Raw genomic sequence first — 22,250 nt, 5'->3', positions numbered from 1 at the left:
TCTATTGAATTATTAAGATACTTACATGTAACACTTACAAGCGAGCAAAGCTCACTCTTAAAGGTATAGAAATTGGTCTAAAAATTCATCATGAAGACACTTGAGAAACTTTTGTCCAAGCAAGACACTATATCTGTTTATATTATAAAGCTTCAGAAATAGTGAGAATGCAGCCTAGACAAAACGTTTAAATAACGTATATATTATACTTTTCGCTAAAGATCTAGATAAAACCCTGCAATCTACGTCGAACCCGGAACAGTTCTTCCGACAATTTTAGGAATATTTGGAATCTCCCACACATATACTGACGAAAAATTCCAAAAAAACTTTGCAAAATGATAAATGGCATGACGTTTAATTTGATGAAAAGGAAACCTGATACTTTTGCTTCAGCCTTCGCTCGCAGTTAAGGTCACTACCTTCCTCATACTATAAGAATAAGAACATCATACGATACCGAAGGGAGCAGTAATGGTTGTATTATCAACTGGGTTCTGCATACTTATGGCCAGATGAAGTACATTTGTAGCAATATCCGGTTTGTACCTTCAGTTTCAGAAGCTTGAAAATTGCATAATTTACGTATACGCTACAAGCGATTGAGAACCAAACCAAAATATTCGTTAGTTTCGAGGATTTAATACAAATTGAATAATAGCTCTTCCAAGAAAGGGGTGGCCAAAACAGTCTGCAGTATGGCGCCAAGATAATTACGAAAATACCGTAATCAGTATTACTAATAATTCTTTGGTACTTCGAAATTGTGAAACGATAGCGTAACAAAACGAAACGAAAAGAGTAGATAAAAAGATCAAAACGAAATAAAATGAAAGTAAAACGATACAAATCGAAACAAAATGAAACGAAACTGTATGGAATAAAAGAAATCTTTAAAGACTTTTTGCATTTAAAAGGTATGATAATTTTATCTATGCCAGACAAATCGACCAAAAGATATTTCAAACCATGACAGACAACAGTTTCATACGAATGCCGGACATTTCGGCCAATAGTCAATTCAGACCATGACAATGAGGATGATGCATTAGGACAATTAAAACCATCCATCTTAACAAAATTTACCACATTAGAAGGTTATAAGAATAAATATTAAATCAGACCTGACAGAAATTATCAAAAAAGTTTTTAATTATTGTTTCTTCGGGTGCGTTAACATGTTTCACCTTCCTCATATTAACTTAAATGTAAAGAAATTTATCTGAATTTCATATTGATCACTTGAGAAACTGTCGTCATAGCAAAACGCAACTGTTAAACATCTCTATATATTGACGCTTTGAAAGGTAGTCAAAACACCTGCTTAATAAAACGTTTCAAAGACCCACATATTTTTTTGATCAGAACTCCTTGGACATTATTAAAAAAAAAACTTGCGGTTTGGTAAAACAAAACATTCTTCACCCGTTGTTTTATTTGGAATAACTACTTTTTATTTAAAAGGGAACATACTAAGTGCTTCGTTCGCACTTTAGGCTAATGCCTTCCTCAAATTAATTTGTTTCGTCTGTTTTAAACTCTAAGCAGATAATTTCTACCGTCTTTTGGTGATATATAAGCCAGCAATGCTCACACTTAAATCTGAGAAACTTTCGTCAAGGCTAAACATTATACATCACCATCTTTTGAAGCTTCAGGAACTGTAAAAAACGCTGCCCATACAAAAGGTTTCAGAGGAATCAATATTATTTAATCGGAACTATTCGAACATTTTGAATTAAGACTGATTCTGTTTGAAAAGATTTTGACAAAACCCTGCTTTCTATGCCGAACCCGGAACTGTTTGACCGTAAATTTTACAATTTGTGGAATGTCCGTGACCGTCTCCAATTGATAAAAATATTCTTATCCAACTCGGCAAAAATGATAAAGGCCATGCTGTCTACATATATGTATTGGAAAGAAAAATGAGACCTTTAGATTCACTCGCACTTAAAGCCAACACCATTCTTATAATTAACTGCTTTATAATGAAAAGACTTGGTATTAAACACATTATATTTTAGAAGGGATCTTAGTTGTAGACAAATTCGAAATGATAAAATGAAGATTCAGGATCTAATAATTTAGTGGATCTAGAGACAAAAGATACGGGAAAGCAAAGATGTCAAACCAGTTTCAAAATGAAAGTGTACGCTTTGTTGTGCTAGGTATACCCCGAACAGTAAGATGTTTTGGGACAGCACATACAATCGCCTACAACCTACATGTATGCCTCATCTATGAAAATTAATTTAAAATTAATTCATTTTTTGAGAGCGCCGAAACAACTGCGACGAAATTCGGACGGACAAGGTGATTACAATATACCCCTTACTCGTTGATTTGGGATTTATGATAGATATTATATATTCTTCAAACTACCTATGACCGTTTATTTTGTTATAAGGTAGAGTTTACGCCTGTTCCATTGCTTCATTTAGCTCACTGACACCACAGAATTTACAAACGCAAATCAAAGAGGTGAGCCGTCTGTAAAATTAAAAAATAATTTTTGTTGCAGGAAATTTTTATTTTTCCTAAAATTCAACCCCCACAAAGATCTCCGCATGGCCACCGATAACAGAACGACATGGAATCACCCCTTAAGCTATATCGTAAAGCGACAGTGGTTCATTTTCATATTTGTAGGCAATGTTATTTCCTCTTTCGATAGTTTTGGTTGAATACCTCTTGTATACAACTAATATTTTGATCATGATCTTCCTACATATTTGATTTTAATGCCGCTGATGAGAGGTTACTCCTTGAAACACGTGTTCAGCATATCGAAATTTACAAATATAATACTGGTATTTATTGTATTAAAAAAAACCAGATATTTCTTTTAAAAAAATAGTATTGGATTGATTCTTCATATTTAAGGTAGTAGACATAGGGTACCCAATAATTTTCACATAATTCAATTTTCTGTTAGTCTGTACATTAACTAACTGACAAATTTTCAAGAACTTTTACCATGCAGGTTTTGAACAATAAGGATTAAAAAATTGCTTTTCTTAAATCGAAAAAATTGGCCAAACTGAAGAATATCTGGCACTATATGGTAATTATTGACAAAATATTTACATAAGCAACTGTGGCCCTTTTCACAAAAAATCGTAAGTTAGAGTAAAATTAGTCGTAAGTTATGACGTCACAATTCTTTGATTTACTGTGACGTCATAACTTACGACTAATTTTACACTTACGATTTTTTGTGACAAGGGCCAATGAATATTTAGTCTAATTCACTTGGAAAGGATTAATATGTAAGATTTAACCTTATTTTTTTTTATTTTAATTATGTTGAGGAAAAGTGACTGGCCTATTATTTTAGTACCAAAATAACAAAATTTTAGGCTTTTTCAATTTGTTTTCGAAAATGATATTATGTGGACTTCTCGTGTACAAAACAAAATTTTAGAAATGTTCACCGTATAGTTTTAATGTTAAATGATCTTGAGGTAAGCATTGGAAAAATTTATCTTTCAGTCAGTTGGTTAAAATCATGTAAGTATTCACTATAAATGTTACCTAATATGAAATTGTGATGACTAATATTAAAGAAAGAGCATTGCCCACCACAGAACGATCCAATAAAATGACACGGAAACAAATATTAATTTTCTGATATGCTTTATAGAGTCATATAATTAACGCATCTGCATGAAGTAGAAAGCTTGAGATCTCATATGAAATAGTATCTTTTTTCAATTATTGAAGGTTAAGGATTTAGAGATTTTCAAGTTAGGCGTACTGTTTCATTTATAGCATTTTACATTTCATGTTTCAATTTAAAAAATATCTCAGGAATCCTTGTATGCCATAGATGCCGAATTTTCCAACATTATCTCACCTAACGAAATATATATTACTCAATGTACTCCTCTGAAATGTTTTATCAATACTTCAATTTCTTAGTTTACACAGCAAAGTTGCTGGAGGTGTCATTTTTGTTCTAGAAATTGAACTCTTTCTTAGCGTTATTTCCCTTTTATACCAGTATCACTTGAAGCTGGAATATTAAGAGTCATTAAAACGTTATAATGACTGAAAACCTTTCTATTTGGATTACCTCCCTAACCCCAGGTCTACTGCCTTTAAATAACTAAATTATTGCTCTTGACAAATACATGGGGAATCAGCGTATCAGTTAAGTAATTCTATCACATTTGAATACACATTAACTTTTTATGTGTCACTGTGTCATACTAGTCCTATTTAGAGAAAGGTTATGATATAAATTAAGATACGTCTATAACTTTAGTCCGAATTTCCTCTGACCCTGCAACCCTCCTCTTTTTTATTTGGATATTGATATATCGGGTTGGGGTCAGTCTGTGCCATACAAAAAGTTGGAGATTTAGCGGTACCGCGGAGTATCGCCCTTCAACCGCTTGTAACGACTTTCAAGTTGAAATTGTACATGTCACACCTACCTAGTTCGATTCCGGAATCATTTTCCTGTAGGTTACAGACCACCAATTCAACCAATGAGCATTTGGAACGTAGGCAAAAATAGTCCTACGCAGAAATTACCCCTGTTCCTCATAGTGCTGTGAAAAAAGTTCTCATCTTATTTAAAAAATTGAAAGTGTTTCTGAAAGGAAAAACATTTCTGTACATTTTATAGGTGCATTTTGCTTCTTGTGATGTGAAGCCTAATCTCCATAATGATTTTTAAATATACCCCTATCTTGTGAAAACACTGGGATTTCCCATGCTATTTATACACCCTTCACTTCCAGTGACCAGTACTGCACTGCAAGTCTGCTAACCCCACATGCCATTCTGAGGATTGTGAGCTGACATATGTAGAATCATGCTGATATATAGTCATCTGCAGGTTAAAGTTAAGGTAAAGTCCAGAGAAGCCATTGAATATTGTGAAATTAGCATAGAAGCCTATGGGAAGTGGAATTAGTGGTTTTTAGCCTGAAGAAGAAGCCATGGCAAAATGAAAAGTTTCTTGAAATAGCTTTAAACTACTTGAAGATCTTGTTAACTTTGCCATGAGAGGAATACACTAAAAAAATCCTTCAAAATATGCATTTTTTTAAGTTATAGGTCCAAATTATGGAAAATTGGTCTTTTTGGCTGATTTTTATGTCCTATCTTGTAAAAAGTGTAGAAAATTTAGTAAAAATATCAAATATTAAACTTTGAGGGCTATATTTACCTAAATATGGTAGTAATAAGCACTTGAAATCAAGTTTTGTGTAGATTTGAGCAAAAATTAGGTTAGAAATGAGGAAAAACTCACTTTCATTACTGCGGTTAAGGCCATATAAGCATTCCCCTATGGCAACATGGAAAATCCATTATTGAGCACTTTTTTTGCTTTAGGTGCCCTTTACTGGTCATGTTTTAATGTGAAACACTGTATTTACAAATTTAAAGCCAAATATATCACCTTTTGTGAAAATTTAAAGATTTAGGATTTTTGACATGTGATCAAGAAAAAGGGGGAGGCATGTCAGAAATAAATTTTTAAAAATAGACCAATTTCTCAGAAAATGATTACTTTTAAAACTATTTCTTCATTAATATTGTTAAAAACCAAGTTGTGATTGATATTTTTTATTTGAAAAGTCAGAAAAAGTTCTTTGCAAATATTTAATGCATTTCAGTATGGTAGAATATTGTCACTTTTTTGCTCACACAGCTTGGTTACCCTATATTTAAAAATCAAATATTTAAAAAAGTGCTTGTCACATTTCACTGAAACTTTGCAAATGCATTCAGTATGTGTGTAGGAAGATATCTGTATAGTTATTTATTTTTTCTAAGACAAAAAGTGACTCTTTAGGTTACAGACCACCAATTCAACCAATGAGCATTTGGAACGTAGGCAAAAATAGTCCTACGCAGAAATTACCCCTGTTCCTCATAGTGCTGTGAAAAAAGTTCTCATCTTATTTAAAAAATTGAAACAGTTTCTGAAAGGAAAAACATTTCTGTACATTTTATAGGTGCATTTTGCTTCTTGTGATGTGAAGCCTAATCTCCATAATGATTTTTAAATATACCCCTATCTTGTGAAAACACTGGGATTTCCCATGCTATTTATACACCCTTCACTTCCGGTGACCAGTACTGCACTGCAAGTCTGCTAACCCCACATGCCATTCTGAGGATTGTGAGCTGACATATGTAGAATCATGCTGATATATAGTCATCTGCAGGTTAAAGTTAAGGTAAAGTCCAGAGAAGCCATTGAATATTGTGAAATTAGCATAGAAGCCTATGGGAAGTGGAATTAGTGGTTTTTAGCCTGTATGCTGATACCAAATTTGCAAGAAAAATTACATTTATTATTGAAGTTTCGATAATTTCCCACGAGAGACCCTGTTTTGTTGACATTTTGAATCGTAATAGAGAATAGGCGGAGCTTGTTACTTTCGGAACGGAAGGGTAGCGGGCACGTAATTTTTCAGCGGAATTTTGAAATATTCTGTTAGATTCCGGTTTTAAAAATCGTTTCTGCTCCGTTCCGTTCCAACGGTAACAAGCTCCGACTACTCTCTATTACGGTTCAAAATTTCTATTCTTTTGTGTAACCATTCAAGTCAGAGGTGTACATACAGTTGTGACTATATGATATGCATGCTTGACCTTTATATGTGTTGGCTTTTATATTAACGGATGTTTCAGTCAAATGTCAAAGAGGTTGCTTATTACCGATCCAGACGTCATAAATAGTCGATTGAATAACATCGAACAGTCACTAGTACAGCTGCGTCAGGACAAAGCCAAACAAGATGGCAAAATAAATCATCAGGAAACCATAAACAATGAACAGAAAGTCAAATTAACTCAACAAGAAACTAAAATAAAATCATTAGAAGCAATGACTACAACTCTTCAAAATCTTCCAAGTAAGTTAGCTTTACATACGATGGGGATATATATTTTTTGTAGGTTTAAACTTGTCTGGTACTGGCATATCAGTTAACTGCTAGTAGTCCTTAATTTGTACATTTGTGTAACTTAAAATCAATTCTTTATTTCTGTTGTAACAAGGGAATCAGTCCATTTTAAACTGATTTTCTGCGTGATTAATTGTGATATTTTTCCATGGTGGTCAGATTTTCAAGAGGGAGGGTTGTGATCACGCCAAAGTACTTTAACTCCGTTGCATTTTTGCGCCTGCCCCAAGTCAGGAATTTCTGGCCTCTGTATGTCTTGTATCTTTTTCATCTTCAGTATTTTTTTTATGTTTTGTGAATATATAGAGTAAACTCTTTCGCTGTGTATAATGATGTTTTGGGGCCAGCCCCCAACCTGCCATGTGGTGTGAGGGTTTCTTCGTCGCTATTGAAGATCGGTGGATGGCCTCGAGTTGAAATTTTCATCCCGGTGGGGTTGTTGTCTCTTTGACCTAGTAATGCCCTAGTGATAGTGTTAAAAACTCTTATATTTTGCTTTAATCATAAGTACAATAATTAAAAAAAAACCAACACCACCAACGACAACACCATAGAAGAACCTGTATTATTAAGGTTTTTAATTCAAAATATTTGCTCTGTATCAATAACTTTTGAACAACAGTAAACATTTCAATGTCTCATCTGACTCAAATGTGAGAAGATTTGATGTCACTTGAACAGGAAGTTGAAGTATCAAGACATGTTTTACCAATTATCTTTTTTTGCACGGATCCTCTTCGTCTTTAAGGATTCATATTTAGGAGCATTAATCACTTTTTCATTTTGTAAACTGAGTCTTCCTTTGAATAGTTAATTGGATGGCGTGATTAGCCGAAATATTACCACGAGTAACTTAACTTGCTACGAATAAATCCCAAAGCGTTTCCGGCACGAGTAATAATATTTCAGTTATTCGTGATAATCAATTGATGTTATATTTATTACATATATTGTCTCATTCTAATATGACGTCCTTAACAGGCTTTGGGACCACAACTGTGGTCGATTTTCGATTGCCATTTGAGCAGCACGAGTCTTATTGGGCGTGGAATTGGGCGTGGCTTGTGTGTGTGTGTGTGTAAATTACTTCCCACTTTAATCATGTAAACAAACATGTAACATTCTGATGTGTATCAGTTGTATTAATTCATTTCAATCGTCAGTCATATTTAATACAGATATTAAACGTTATGTTTCAGAAAAAGTTATACATGTACTATGTTCCGTAAAAAATCACTTAACACATACTCGGTAGCATACGTCACGTGCCACATGCGCCATCATGTATGAAACCAAACAATAACAATCGTCATGAATGATTGGCTGGTTGATTATTTGGGTTTAACTCCCGAGCAGCAATATTTCAGCTATATTTAGGTGATGAGCTTGAAATGGATGATGAAATGAACATGAAATGATGATGATGATGATATGAAAAAAGGGATGGGTCACAGGGATCATAGGTTTGACAAATTTTGATTTCCACTAGAAAATGGGAGAGATGGGTAGTGTCTGGCAAGTTAGCCTCCTGTGGCGGAGCGCAAAGTTCCTACTCTATCAAATACCACAGCAGGATTCTTTAACGTATGAGCAACGTGGCAATGTCTTCCCCAACACAGTGCACCACTATGGTTAGCGGTCAGGTTTTCCGTATTATAGCCTGACAACCCCAGCATGTAAACGCTGGGGCACACAACCCAGTTGCTCTGTGACCAGAGTCCCCCCTCCAGCTACGGTTCTAAGCACTATTTAGTCGCCTTTTACGACAAGCTTAGCGCTGCTGCAGGTCTATTCTTTTGACACCCGGACCTGCACGGGGATCGCCATGAACAAATCAAAGTTTCACTAGCGAACGTTTCAATTGACATAGCTAGCGTAAAGTGTATAGCCAAATATGGCGGGTCTAAGGTTGCCATAATAGGTCACGAAAATGTAAAAAGTACCGTTGTTGTCCAATTAGAATCGAAAAAATCACGGAAACTCCATTTTATCATTGTTTTACCACGGGCTGACCATTCGCTGTCGCTCGGGGTAAAATAATGCTGCATAAATGGTCAAACCGTGGTAAAACAATGATAGAATGGAGTTGCCGTGATTTCTATTTCTCAAATAATTCACTGTTTTTTTCAAATAAAACGTTAGTATTGTGATTGGCGGTTTGATATTCTGAACCACCAAAGACGTCGAATAAAGTAACGTCATGCCAAAGACAAATATGTTGTTAAATTTTGGCCTGAGAAGCCCAAGATTCATGATAAAGAATTAATTTGACATGTGAAACTTCAAAATGTATAACATAGAGACATAGTCAATAATTAACTTAACAACAATAAAATCACAAATTTGTTTTATTATGTGTTTTGTATAATATATTACAAACAACATTCATTCTCACAAATGTATTCGCCATGTTCACCAAAAAGAATAAAACAAAACTTGTTAAAAAAACTTCGTCTTATTGGTATAAACAATAAACATTGTCTTTAATTTCACGTGTCTGTGTGAAATGATCTTCCAATCCCAGTCTTCTTGACATTTTTAAAACGAAATAGATACAATTTGATATGAACAGGATAATAGGCGTTTCGTACGAAAAGCGGAAGACGCGTTGAAACCGTCCAAACTGATCTTTGAGTTAGCTAGATATTTCTGAAGTCACTTTAATCATTATCAATTCATTTTGAACCTTTGTCAACCGAAACATCTATCTATACTGAATACGTTTGTTGGTAAGGAAGTCGGTTTAGCGAGGGTATTATTTGTCCAGTAAACACATGTAACTAGTAAGTAATAGCCTTGATAACCCAGAATCAAACTAGGTAGATCAGATCTTTGAGTTAGCCAGATATTTCTGAAGTCACTTTAATCATTATCAATTCATTTTGAACCTTTGTCAACCGAAACATCTATCTATGCCAATAAGACCAATAACATTTGATATTTATGGAATATTTCTGATTTTATGTACTTTCACTGACGTTATTGTTATATTGCATTTTCCTCAAAGAACTTGAAATGAAGGACACTACAGACACTGTGTAGTCAGCCTCATATACTGACATATACTTAGAAAGCGATAGAAAGGGAAACCGTTTGACCAAACTATACGACAAACGCGATGGTTCTTATTTCGTACCGCCAATTTTCTCAACTCATACATTTTGTCAGAGCTTACCGAAACTATGTGCCCCCGTGCAGGTCCGGGTGTTACAAGAATAGGCCTGCAGCAGCACTAAGTTTGTCCACGGTGGATATCCGTTACGGATGCTTTTCGGTCAATTTACGTTTCGTCATTTCTTTTTGCACAAGGAACGGACTTTTGATGCACAATTGGACGTGTCATCGCCGGGTAGTGATGTTAATTCGAACAAAGGAAACTACCAGAGGTATAGTTTGTTTATTTTTATTGCACTACGGAACACTGTTATATCTTGAACCTAAAAACTGACCGAGTTCATTTTTTTTTACTAAAAAGGAAATAACATTTTCTTGCAAGACAATGATGCTTGTCAGTCCTCAACGTGATCCCGGCCTCCTCAATTTTGTAAATTATAGAAAATATGTAATTAAAGGTGACGCAATTGCAAACTTATTTCAATAAAAACACAATAATGATGCCAAAAACGAACTATTGATATAGATATTGTGATACGACGAAAACTTGAAGAAAATAAATTTGGCAGGGGAACGGACTCTTTTCGATCGATGAAATATTCAGATATCATGGAACAGGAATCTATCCGATTTTTCTAGCAACGGATTTTTTTTTTAGATTAATTGCATTTTAAAAGAGCAATAACGGCTCAAATCACACTTAATTAATGAAAAAATATCACTTCTGTTGGTACAGAAATTATAGAAAGGCAATTTGGATTGTACGGCAAGCCAATCAAGACAAAAAGGATATTTCCTTAAAATAATGTATCATAAATTAAAAATATCAATATTTTGGTCTTAGAAAATCTCATTTTATATTAGAAAACCTTTTTTAATATAAGAAAATCATTTTTTAATATAAAAATTATTTTTTTAATATAAAGAATCATTTTCTAATATTAAAATTTTCATTTTTAATATTAATAAAAAGAAGAAAATAACATTAGAAATTTATATTTTTTTGATATTACAAAATAATTTCTTAATATTAAAAATTATTATAATCATTTTTGTCTCGCCTGCGACGAAAGCGAGACAAAGGTATGCTGATTCCGTCGTCGTCGACGGCGTTCACAATTGTTAAGTTTTTTTTCTCCAATCCGTTTAACATCAATTACTTGTGCTAGGTCAATGATACTTGGTAGGAAGATACTTTAAGATAATATTGTTTCAGTTTTGCACACGTTTTATGTCTATACCCTTGCAGTCACGGTGTGTTGACTTTAACAGTTTGCATGACTTTTCAACAATAAGTTTTTTTTCTCCAATCCGTTTACCATCAAGTACTTGTGCTAAGTCAATGATATTTGGTAGGAAGATACCTTAGGACAATACAGTTTTGTAAAAATCTAATATTAGAAATTAATTTCTATGATAGTAAATTAGCCTTTTTGTCCATTTTTGCTTGCCATAGAATCATGCTTAGTTAAAATATATTGGTATGAACAACTTGCATTGCATAGTCAGCATGGTCAGAGACCGTGAAGAATGTGATTATGATGTTGAGAAAAAAAAACGAAGTTGCAATAAAACAATGTATGACCTTTTATTAGCTCACCTGGTCCAAAGTTTATTCTATTATATTCCATTCTATACACAATTTACAAAGGAATAAGCTAGGACATATACACATACTAATATGTACTTCCCCGCTGAAATGAGGAATCGTAAATATTCCTATTCCTGAAGCATTAAAATCTGTTCCCTCTTTAAATAGACAGAAATCATGTTATTTCTCACAATAGTTGCTTATTTTTCTTGAACTTTAGTGTTGAAATGTGGAAGAGTGGTATATTTAGTTATGGAGTGTGTTTTGTTTCAACATATTTGATTAAACCAAAAAAATCGAATGTAGAATATATTCAGTGCCAGATTTTGAGGTACGATATGAATGAAAAGCTTGCCGTGAAAAAACCTGGAAAATACACACGTAAAATTTAAATACAATTTAGGCTCAAAATATTCAAAAGTTCCGTGGAATACCTGAAAACTTGATATTTGAATAATTTAGCAGGCTGGTGTCACTTACCTCGTGTAACGCTGAAAATACTCGTTTCCTGTGCAAAAAGAAATGATGGAACGTAAATTGACCGAAAAGTATCCGTAACGGATATCCACCGTGTTGTCGTAAAAGGCGACTAAATAGTGCCCAGAAACCTAGCCAGGGGCTAGGAGCTCTGCCCACAGAGCAACTGGGATGTGTGCCCCAGGTGGTGGAATGTGGTACCCCTGGCGTGTTAAATGCTGGGGTTGTCAGGCTATAATACGGAAAACCTGACCGCAAACCATAGTGCTGCACCGTGTTGGGAAAGATGCCACGTTCCTCGCACGCTAAAGAACCCTGCTGTGGTATTCGATAGGAGTAGGAACCTTTGCGCTCCGCCACAGGAGGCTATCTTGCCCGACCTTACCCATCCCTCCCTCTTTCTAGTGGCAATCAAAATTTTTCGACCCTATTGTCCTTGTGTCCCATCCCTCTTTTTATTTCATCATCGTTTATGTTCATTTTATCATCCATTTCATGTTCATCGTCTGAATATAGCTGAAATCTTGCTGCTCGGACGTTAAACCCCAACAATCAATCAATAAACGACACTATGTGATTTTTTGTTGTACCGTGGTAGAAATCTAAAAATTAGGCTTCTGGATCAGGGTTATGTGGCTATTAGATTAAATTCATCAGTACAGAAGTTTAATGTTTGTGTTCGTGAGATCATCGATTGTTATGGTGTATCCATCTGCACCAAGAGAACGGATTTATATACCGTGTCACACCTTTCTTTTCTCTTTTGTTTACCCAAGCGTGACACTTTATCAACAACTCGTTTGGTGTTTCTAGAAAAGCAGAGGACACTTACCCTACCGTTGCAATTGTTCAATGCTTTCGGTTTTTATTGAGTCCGGGCTGCTTATTTACTTTTTTGTACTCATTTGTACGTGTTATGTTGGTTATGTCATATTCTTTGTAGTGTGTGTCTATTTTACCTTTCTAGTCTTTATCGCTGGAATATATTCTTTTGATTTCCGCTCGAATTGTGATTCCCTTGATTACTTTGTAACCAGTCATGAAATCAAACTTCTTTGCAATAACGCCTTACATTGATAATAAATTGAACAGGGACTAAATACATACGTTCACGTATAGATAATCAATTCTATTGTAGGTAGCTTTGGCTCCACTGATATTAGATGGGGAAAAACAAGTTGCCCACTGAAAAATGGCACTAATATGGTTTATACAGGTATTATTCAAAATAAATAACAAGCTTATCTCTCGTTGGAGAATTTCTTGGTTTTTCCACTCGTTCCGCTACGCTTCACTCGTGACGAAGACTTAAATTTCTCAAACTCGTGAAGGGGGATAACCCAGTCTTTAATCTTTACTCCTGTAAGAACCTATTATTCTCTATTTGGTTGCTATATTTCTCTGTTGCATTTTGATACAGAACTACGCATATTAACATTTTGTTTTTAGAGTTTATGGTGCTGAATTCGATGATGCTTTGTTTGGACAAGGTCAAGATGTACCGTGTGTTGTGTGCTACAAAAAAAGATGCAACATCAACTTTAATGATCCCCGGACGAAAGACTTGCTACTCAGGCTGGGATTTGGAATACTATGGTTATCTGGCTTCTGGATACCACGATTATCCACGTGGCGTAAACTATGTTTGCATTGATATAAATCCTGATTACTTAGTAGCCGAAGAAGCTAATACTAACGACGGGCCTTTATTAGGACATGCTGTTGGAAAGTGTGGAACCTTAAAATGCCCACCGTACCATAACAACTACCCAATTACATGTGTCGTTTGTTCAAAATAATAAAGACATAGTTGAAAGTATTATATTATCATTAATTAATATCGTATGGTTCGTTTTAATTTAATAATTTAGGTCTGTATATGGACTTCTTATCACCAAACTATCTTATCTAAAGCTACCTGATCCTTCTTTCCACAACGGTTCAAATTAAGATGTTACAACTAAGTGCAATTCGTGTATGGATGATATGTGTTTGCTGTTTCATTAACGGATGCGTCGGCAAAATTTCAAAAAGGCTACTTCTTAGTGATCCAGAAGTTTTGAGTAGTCGTTTAAGCAACCTTGAGCAGTCATTGGAGCAGCTCCGTCAAGAAAAAGTCCAACAAGATGCTAAAATTAAACAACAGGAAATTTTAATCAACCAACAAGGTGTTACGATTAGCCAACAAGTTACAAAACTGACCCAACAGGACGCAAAAATAAAATCATTGGACGCCACAGTAACATCTCTTCGAAACTTACCACGTAAGAAATTAAATAAGTATATTTAATTTTGTAAAAAGTCAGGGACAAAAGCTCTAAGTTTCATTTTTAAAATTTATTGAAATCTCCAGTATAATATCCGTTTAGGTCAGTCGAACTCAAATCAGTATTTCTGTAAGAACTGTAAAAATAATATATTGTGGCGAGGTATGCACAAACTTACATATAAAGCATGCAATCTTGATTTGACCGAATTTGATGTTAACCAAACACACCACTTATATTTTTTATTACTAATGTCCATATGTGTAAGGTTATATCCAAAATGCATTTCATTTATGCATTTAACTACGAATAAATTTTGAAAAAAGAGTAAGCTTATTTTTGCTTAAACATAATTTAGAAATAGTATTATACTAATATACAAATACAACAACATCAATACCTTTTGTTGAACGCATTCCAATGATAGTTTCCCTTTTACAATGTCTGTAAGTAAATTTCAAATAGGTTCATCTGGATCAACATACACAATATGGGGGAAAGCTACATGTCCAACAGGAAATGACACACAAATGCTTTATACTGGTGAGTGAATTTATTTTGTTGATTAAATGTCTTATCAAGTGTTTGTAACTGTTTTGATTAATAAGGATTTAGAGGAAAATATTCTTCACAAGAAAGCTTGAAAATTTTTTATTACTTTTTAATTTTTTTGTAACTACTTTTTATTTTTAGTTGCATATCAAAATTCATGTGGGTTAAATGAGCGGTAATAACCTTTTTATTTTCATATATCATATGCTATTCATAGTGTATATCATGGGATAACTGCTGCAAATGTTGTTGGTCAGTAATATTAGACAAAGTGAACACCAAGGAGACAAGGACATACTGGTTTTATGAAATACTATCTAAACATTTTTCGATGAATTGACCAAAACAAACTGCAGGCCAATATACACTAAATTTTGAAAGACATTTTTTAATTATGTAGGTTATGCCGCAGGCGGATTAGTTTCAGAAAAAGGTGGATCACCCGACAATGTATGCTTAGCAGTAAATGCAGAATTTGAGAAAACGACCCCTCTCGATTACTCAAGAATATACGGAGCTGAATATGACTCTGACTTTTATAAACATCAATCAAATGGTGAAGATGTTCCATGTTCAGTATGTTACCGAAAAAGCACAAGTTCATCCATAATGATTCCGGGAAGAAAAACTTGCCTTCAAGGTTGGCAGAGGGAATACTATGGGTATCTTTCATCCGAATATCATGCCCACGAGGATGGATCTAATTATATCTGCATGGATGTAAATCCTGATTTTTTAGCTGGTGGTGCAGAAAATACGAACTTAGGACGATTGTTTGTTCCAGTTACAGTAAAATGTGGAACCCTTCGATGCCCACCATACCACGACAATTATGCCGTCACGTGTGTTGTGTGTTCAAAATAGATACTGATCGTTGACTAGAGATTGAATGAAATATGATAGTACCAAGTTAGTTGTTTTTTTTTCATTTTCTTCTATGATAGGTTAAAACTATGTTTGAAACATTTTTTTTTACCGGTAAAGAGGGAAAAGTTTGTTTTCATAATGCACTTGTGAATTTACTCTTTATGCTACAACAACAGAAGAGTTAAAAGGGTTCTAGTCTGTTCGTTCACCACAATAATTGCAAGGTGCCCATTAAATCTCAATATAATCAATGAAACTGTCCAAACACATTTGCTACATCAAAAAAAAAGAAGAAAAAAAAAGAGAAAAAAAACAAAACAACTTTCCTTGGATCTACTTTGTATTATGATATATTTTTGGATTGGTTATAGCGAAAAATACTTGTAGGAAAATTTCCCATACTTTACTGTAGAAGACCGTAAATACATTTGAAGTGGTAATATTTCCTGTGACAAACTTTCATTTTAAAGGTGTGTTTACACTTATTGAAGACCTTTCTGTGATTTCTGTAAATATTCACTATATTTAAAAATTATACGATGGTGTAATTGTTGCGTTTCACCATATTTGTTCTTTTTTCTATTGTACTCTTATTGTTGAATACAATTTCTACGAGGCTTGCTGACGAAATTCAAATCAGAACATTTTTATGACATTAAGATTCACTAATAATAATCTTCTGCCCCCTTTTTTAAGGCAGAGTTTTACTTAAATCATCATTGTGAAGATTGTGCATTATGCAATTCGTCATTATCAGAATATATTTGACTACATTAAGCATTTGTTTCCGAACCGTTTTGGATATAAGGACCATGTTCCAGTTTGATGCGCAATATTTTGGGTTTTATTTTAAGAGTAATCAAGGGAACCAAGGTTATAGTGGTAAATAATGATTTAAATCACCATTCTTGCAGTTATGAAGCCTAAACATTATTCACATGAGGTTTAAAAATTCAAATTCCTTTTTCCGTTTCATAATTCAACTCATTGAAACAGTAAAAAGGTTAATACATAAACATATGAACCCATGAATACAAGATTGGAAATACATTGTCTATGAAGGCAGTTGGTGTTAAAGTTTAAGGTTACTTAATATATAAAAAATCGTGCCGAAACAACAAATTTGTGAGATTTACTAATCTAGCAGTTCAGTGTTTTGTGGGAGATTTCTTATGGATGGGTTTTCAATTATAGAGTTAGTAACTTTTTATAGCGGTAAATTCAGCGAAAGAGCGAGATTTTAAATTATCTTGAAGATATTTAGAGTTTATTTTTCCAGAATCCACTTATGACTAATACCACTACGTGAGTGAACAGTTTCATAGTATTTTTGTTGTCCTTCCGTCTCTGTGGACAAAATTTGGGTGAACCGTATAGACAGCTCTTTTTTAAACAAGTAGATTAAACAGCTGTGTTCCTTTGCTTGTATGGCTTTTTGTGTTGTTCTAGAATCCAATACATTAAAGGTAAGTTCTCAGACCCTTAAAGGAAAATCAACGATGCTATAAATGACTTGTGGTTTGCTAGGATTTAATTCTGGTAGAATGTACCACGTTTGTATGTAGGATTACCCGCATTATCTTTTATTACTAGCTCATTTATGAAGTGCTATTAGTAATGCGCTTTATATGAAAAACCCAATGTTGTTAGAAGCTTTATCCGCAGGGACAACAACATATTTCTCATATAAAGAAGAGTGACATTTGGCAGCTTCTACGTCTTTTAATATTCATTTAGGTGGACCATTCATGCAGTGTTATAGGTTGTGAATGTGACGTTGTAACGAAGACCTAACTGCCTTTACCAAGTCTGACAGTGAGTCAAGTTCTGGTTCCTGTACCTTCTCTCTGTTTATTCACGCGTTTGCATAATCTTCATTTGCGTCCATTATGATTGTAAATTTATGGTTTCATTTTACTTGTTGCAGTTCTCTTAACCATAGAGCCGTTCGAAATCACATTTCGGAGATCCTCGTTTTGGATAATATATCAGATTATCAGTGATGACATGGCAAGGGGGGTTGTAACCAAAAGATTTCGAACGGTCACAAGTTTCAAAAGGGGGTTTTCGATGTACTCTTCTACGCTTAGGTCTTGCAACGCTTGTTTAAAGTTAAAATTACTACGGGCGAATGTGTTGGTGTAACTATAGCAGACAAAAGGGGCGGATTGATTTCTGAAGGGTTGCGGTATATCTTTTCGGTTAAGAATGTTGCTCATGTTAATAGCATCAATATCTTTATTTGCAATACAATGTCCAGAATTTTGTCGGTGGTTGTCATGACCGTGCTCCGAGAGAAGTCGCATAAAAAAATAATATTTGCCAATCTATATTTGGATGAAAAAGTATGTACGCCTCCTGTGTCAATTGCCATATTAGAAGGTAATAACAATATTTACAGGCAGTGAAAAGAGATTTGTACTAACTTCGAGTAACTCAAGAGGCGTTTGAGATTTCGAAAGTAGATCATCATTACATATCTAATATTTGGTAAGTATGAGTACAACGAATCCTCTGTAGTGACGGAGTGCATAAAAGAGAACGATGTAGAATGTAAGCTTGTCGTATGTCAAATAAAAGGTCATAATGAGAACATTACAAAGATAAGACTTTGAAGGAAAAGACATTTTAGTTATTTTACAAACTAATGATATACTAGTTTGAAATGTTCATCTATTCTTCAGTGCTGTCCAGGGTAAGTTTAGTGTTCGTATTTTCAATAGTGACTAATGGAGAAAACCCTAAACGGTTGCTGATCAATGACCCAGAAGCAATGAATGCCCGCCTTACCAAATTGGAGCATATGATAGAACAACAAAACACTAGGATGCAGACGATGGAGAGGGCAATTTCTAACTTTGCACAAAACAGTGTGTATATATTTAAATTAATTTAGCTTTGTTTCTTATGTATATTGTTAATGCTAAACAAGAAACTTTGAAATTGCTTTAGAATGTATGTGACATCAACAAATGTCAATGCAAATTAAACATATTTCATCATATTACTCCCTTGAAATATGCATAAATCTTCTAAATAGCAATTAAAAAATCCATAAATATTTTAAAGAGTTGTCAATTTATGACATATTATTGAATTTTCAAAGTCCATCTTCCTGGTCTGCATATAGTTCCATATTTTGATATAATCTACGTGTTGGATTAGGACCGTCTACCTTCATACCCATCCACTTTTTTTCAATATCCTTTATGCCTCCTATTGACGAATAAATTTGTTGTCAACGAATATTACCAGTACCCTTTATACACACCTATATATGGTAAAAATCCACCAAATTCCAAAATCCCTGTTGCCCAATTCCTCCTACCATATTGCCTCATTTCAATATCCTATATCCATTGGTTTTGATCTTTCCCTGTGCGGTAGACTCCAAATTCAAAAAAAAAATATATATATTAATTGGAGCTCTGGTAATTACTTGGATACTTTTTAATAACTTATTTATACCACTTTGATACTTACCGCAGAGTAAAAAAAGACTAAAATTGTTAAGAAAAATGTTTACTGTTCTTCCTCTCCCCGAAAAGACCGCTATCAGTTAGTCGTGTGTAGGTGTGTAACGTCCCTTTGAAAACTTGCTAAAATGGCTTGCATTTTGCAAATATGAAAAAAGACTATTACGATTTCACAACATCTTTCCTAATGCCTCACTACCAATTCTTAATCGTCTAATACCCTATTTTTCATTGCCTTTACCCCATTAAGTTTGTATTCAGATACTGGCTGTTTTTTTTTCTTTTTTTTTATCTCCCAAGTGTTTTGACTCAACTGTTTAACTTTCACAGTTTTTCCAGGATGTTTGAAAAGAAGAAACAGTAAAAATAAACCATTTAAATACCATTCTGTGTAAGAATCAGCCAATGGGTGGCACATCATTTTTCCAATTTAGTCATTTTTTTCCTAAAATTAATCAGTACATCTTAAAAAACAACCACATAGCTATTTAAGTTTATCCTGAGGCATATGTGAAATAAATACCTTTGGCTGTTTATGTAGGGAAAGAATGCAGGAAAATGTTCCCGCTATTTTTCCGTAGTGCATTTCAACTGAATTTGACTTATCAATATCTTAAAAAGGCAAATATTACAAACACTTTGATGGCTATTTCTGGTGGTTATCTAATATAATTCATTGATTAATTAAATAAAACCTCTGCATTTTTTCCTTTATGTGCCACACCTTATATACATTTTGCACGATTCTTAGACGGAAAAGTACATAATAATTCAGCGTTCTATTGCTTCAATTGATGAATTCTTGCTTTAAACGGAATTTTCAGGTTTTCCGTAATAATTCACATAATTTCGACCCTACCAGCTATGGCATATTGAAAACATCAGAAATGCAGTGACTGTGTTGTCATTGATTTTTACTGACAATCGGCATTTATTTTATACACATATATAGGTGTTACCGGCTCGATCTACACCATCTGGGGGAAGAATACGTGCCCAAACAATAATGACACAGAAACTGTTTATACAGGTATAGTTTGACTTCTTCATAGTGTGGTTTTAGTGTAATGCACGTGTGTGTGGTGTTTTCGTCATTGGATTGTCACTAATTGTAGTAGTGAAAGCACTCTTCAAGTAATAGAAATATTCTACCGGTTTTTCGTGGTAGTTCATAATGCTAGTGCTTTAGTTTTTGTGACGTCTTATTTTCCTTTTCATCAGTTATATTGAGCACTCTAATTTATTCGGTTCCTACGTTGTGTATGTAGATCGTCGTATTTTCCCGTGTGCATGTTTAAGCTTTGTGTTTCGATTTTGGCGTATTAGATAATTACACTAATGTCTCTTCCGTATTTGTTTTGCATACATATATCTGTTTTTATCGAAAGACTTTTATCAAAGCAACGTAATATGACTTGATATCGATGTAAATAAAGAACATCGTTTTATACAAAAAGTATTTACGTTTTCTAGGATACGTTGTCGGTGGTATCAAAAGTGACATCGGATCTTCCCAAGATCTTCTCTGCTTGACTTCATCTGCAGAATTTGAGAAAACAAGCGGTGCGTCTGATTACGGAAGAGTTTATGGGGCAGAGTACGACAGCGACTTCTACAAAACCCATGCGAATGGTGAAGATATACCTTGCACTGTTTGTCAAAGACACGGTACAATAGCCTCAGTAATGATTCCAGGTAGAAAATCTTGTTTCCAAGGTTGGAATAGAGAGTATTATGGATATCTTTCCACAGGTTATCATGCACACAAAGATGAATCGACAAAATACATATGTATTGATATTGATCCAGATTTTCTGGTCGGTGGTGAAACCGACACTGAACTCGGGCGAATGCTTGGACCTGTAGTTTCTAAGTGTGGTACTTTGAGATGTCCCCCTTACCATGAAAATTATGCTGTGACATGTGTTGTTTGCTCAAAATAAACAACTTTTTAAGTTGTATTGTGGAGAAAAACTTAAAGAACATTCAATGAAACCAAAATCCTACATAAAACCATTCAGAAAAGTAATATTATTAAGGTATCGAACGATAAGAAAAATAATTCGATTAAACACATGCAGGCACATTGATGAAGCCAAATATAATTAAATGCACTTAAAACAAAAAATCCCACATAAAAAGAGAATGATATCAAACGCTCAGATAGGGTAAGCATGTCCTGCTTCGCCAGTCCATTGCTTTCTGACTTTCTGTTCCCGCGCAGTTAAATTATACACGGATTTGACGATTGCCCCTTTCTTTTCAAAACAAAGCTTTACAATATACACAGTTTTATTTAGTAATGTGTCATAATCATTGTGTCTGTCCTTTATTCCTTCCTTCCCTTATGCAGCAGGGTAGCCATTTTTCCACGATATTCCTCCTAAAGCACTTTAAGGAATTAAATGAAATTCATCACATAATCTTTATTACGTATTCCCATTGTACACCTGGTAATTCACATTTAGACCCAAGAAAATTTTAAGGTTTCATGTACCATTGCAGCAAAACGTGGACTTTTGTGATTTACGAATATCGGGACACGAAAGCACTCATCCATCATTCTTTACTCCTTCTACACCACTGAATGGAATAAACTAATTACATATTCCCTTGTGTAACTGGTATTTCAAATTCTGATTCAAATGACTATATATATCAAAAGATGCATGTTATCAAAAGGGGGAGTGTGTAGGGTTTCAAGAAGCCGCACTCTAGTATTAAAAGACCGTCTTCTGTTATTGCTTTCAATATGCATATACCGTAGGTGTTTGCGAAGTGACAATATAATTGCTTTCTGACTATTTCACGAATGAGTTACATATCATAAACAACGTTTCTCCGTCTATTTCTAAGATACTTGATATGAGCCCTTTTTTGATTTTACCAATTTGTTTAAGTTCTTTGGAAAGTGTTGCTATGACGGATATATGCAGTAGAAAACCTCATTCCACAGCAACAAATGAGAATATTT

At 34.2% G+C, this 22,250-nt stretch overlaps 2 protein-coding genes across 2 annotated transcripts; both read left to right on the top strand.

Annotated features, from left to right (window-relative positions):
* Positions 1-6,625: 6,625 nt before the first annotated feature.
* LOC148613875 (uncharacterized) lies at positions 6,626-15,845 on the top strand. Its single transcript, XM_088590392.1, has 6 exons — positions 6,626-6,881; positions 13,253-13,330; positions 13,564-13,909; positions 14,029-14,378; positions 14,847-14,924; positions 15,334-15,845. The coding sequence occupies exons 1-6, from the start codon at positions 6,662-6,664 to the stop codon at positions 15,795-15,797; spliced, it is 1,536 nt and encodes a 511-aa protein (XP_088446518.1). The 5' UTR covers positions 6,626-6,661; the 3' UTR covers positions 15,798-15,845.
* A 1,668-nt stretch (positions 15,846-17,513) lies between these two features.
* LOC148613874 (uncharacterized) lies at positions 17,514-21,219 on the top strand. Its single transcript, XM_088590391.1, has 3 exons — positions 17,514-18,670; positions 20,229-20,306; positions 20,750-21,219. Exons 1-3 carry the CDS (start codon positions 18,466-18,468, stop codon positions 21,217-21,219), a joined length of 753 nt encoding a protein of 250 aa, XP_088446517.1. The 5' UTR covers positions 17,514-18,465.
* The last annotated feature ends 1,031 nt before the right edge of the window (positions 21,220-22,250 follow it).

This window comes from Perna viridis, chromosome 6 (genome assembly GCF_037379345.1).
Source record: "Perna viridis isolate PV_CMFRI_1.1 ecotype Kerala chromosome 6, ASM3737934v1, whole genome shotgun sequence".
NCBI lineage: Eukaryota > Metazoa > Mollusca > Bivalvia > Mytilida > Mytilidae > Perna > Perna viridis.
The sequence above is the reverse complement of the archived record's forward strand: the minus strand, read 5'-3'. Positions and strand labels throughout refer to the sequence as shown.

Bases quoted from the DNA above. Each gene is read 5' to 3' on its own strand.
- LOC148613874 (XM_088590391.1), top strand. From the start codon at position 18,466: ATGTTCATCTATTCTTCAGTGCTGTCCAGGGTAAGTTTAGTGTTCGTA. The intron at 18,671-20,228 runs GTGTGTATATAT...ACACATATATAG, and splicing joins TTCTAACTTTGCACAAAACA to GTGTTACCGGCTCGATCTAC. The intron at 20,307-20,749 runs GTATAGTTTGAC...TACGTTTTCTAG, and splicing joins CACAGAAACTGTTTATACAG to GATACGTTGTCGGTGGTATC.
- LOC148613875 (XM_088590392.1), top strand. From the start codon at position 6,662: ATGTCAAAGAGGTTGCTTATTACCGATCCAGACGTCATAAATAGTCGA. The intron at 13,331-13,563 runs GTATTATTCAAA...TTTTGTTTTTAG, and splicing joins CACTAATATGGTTTATACAG to AGTTTATGGTGCTGAATTCG. The intron at 14,925-15,333 runs GTGAGTGAATTT...TTAATTATGTAG, and splicing joins CACACAAATGCTTTATACTG to GTTATGCCGCAGGCGGATTA.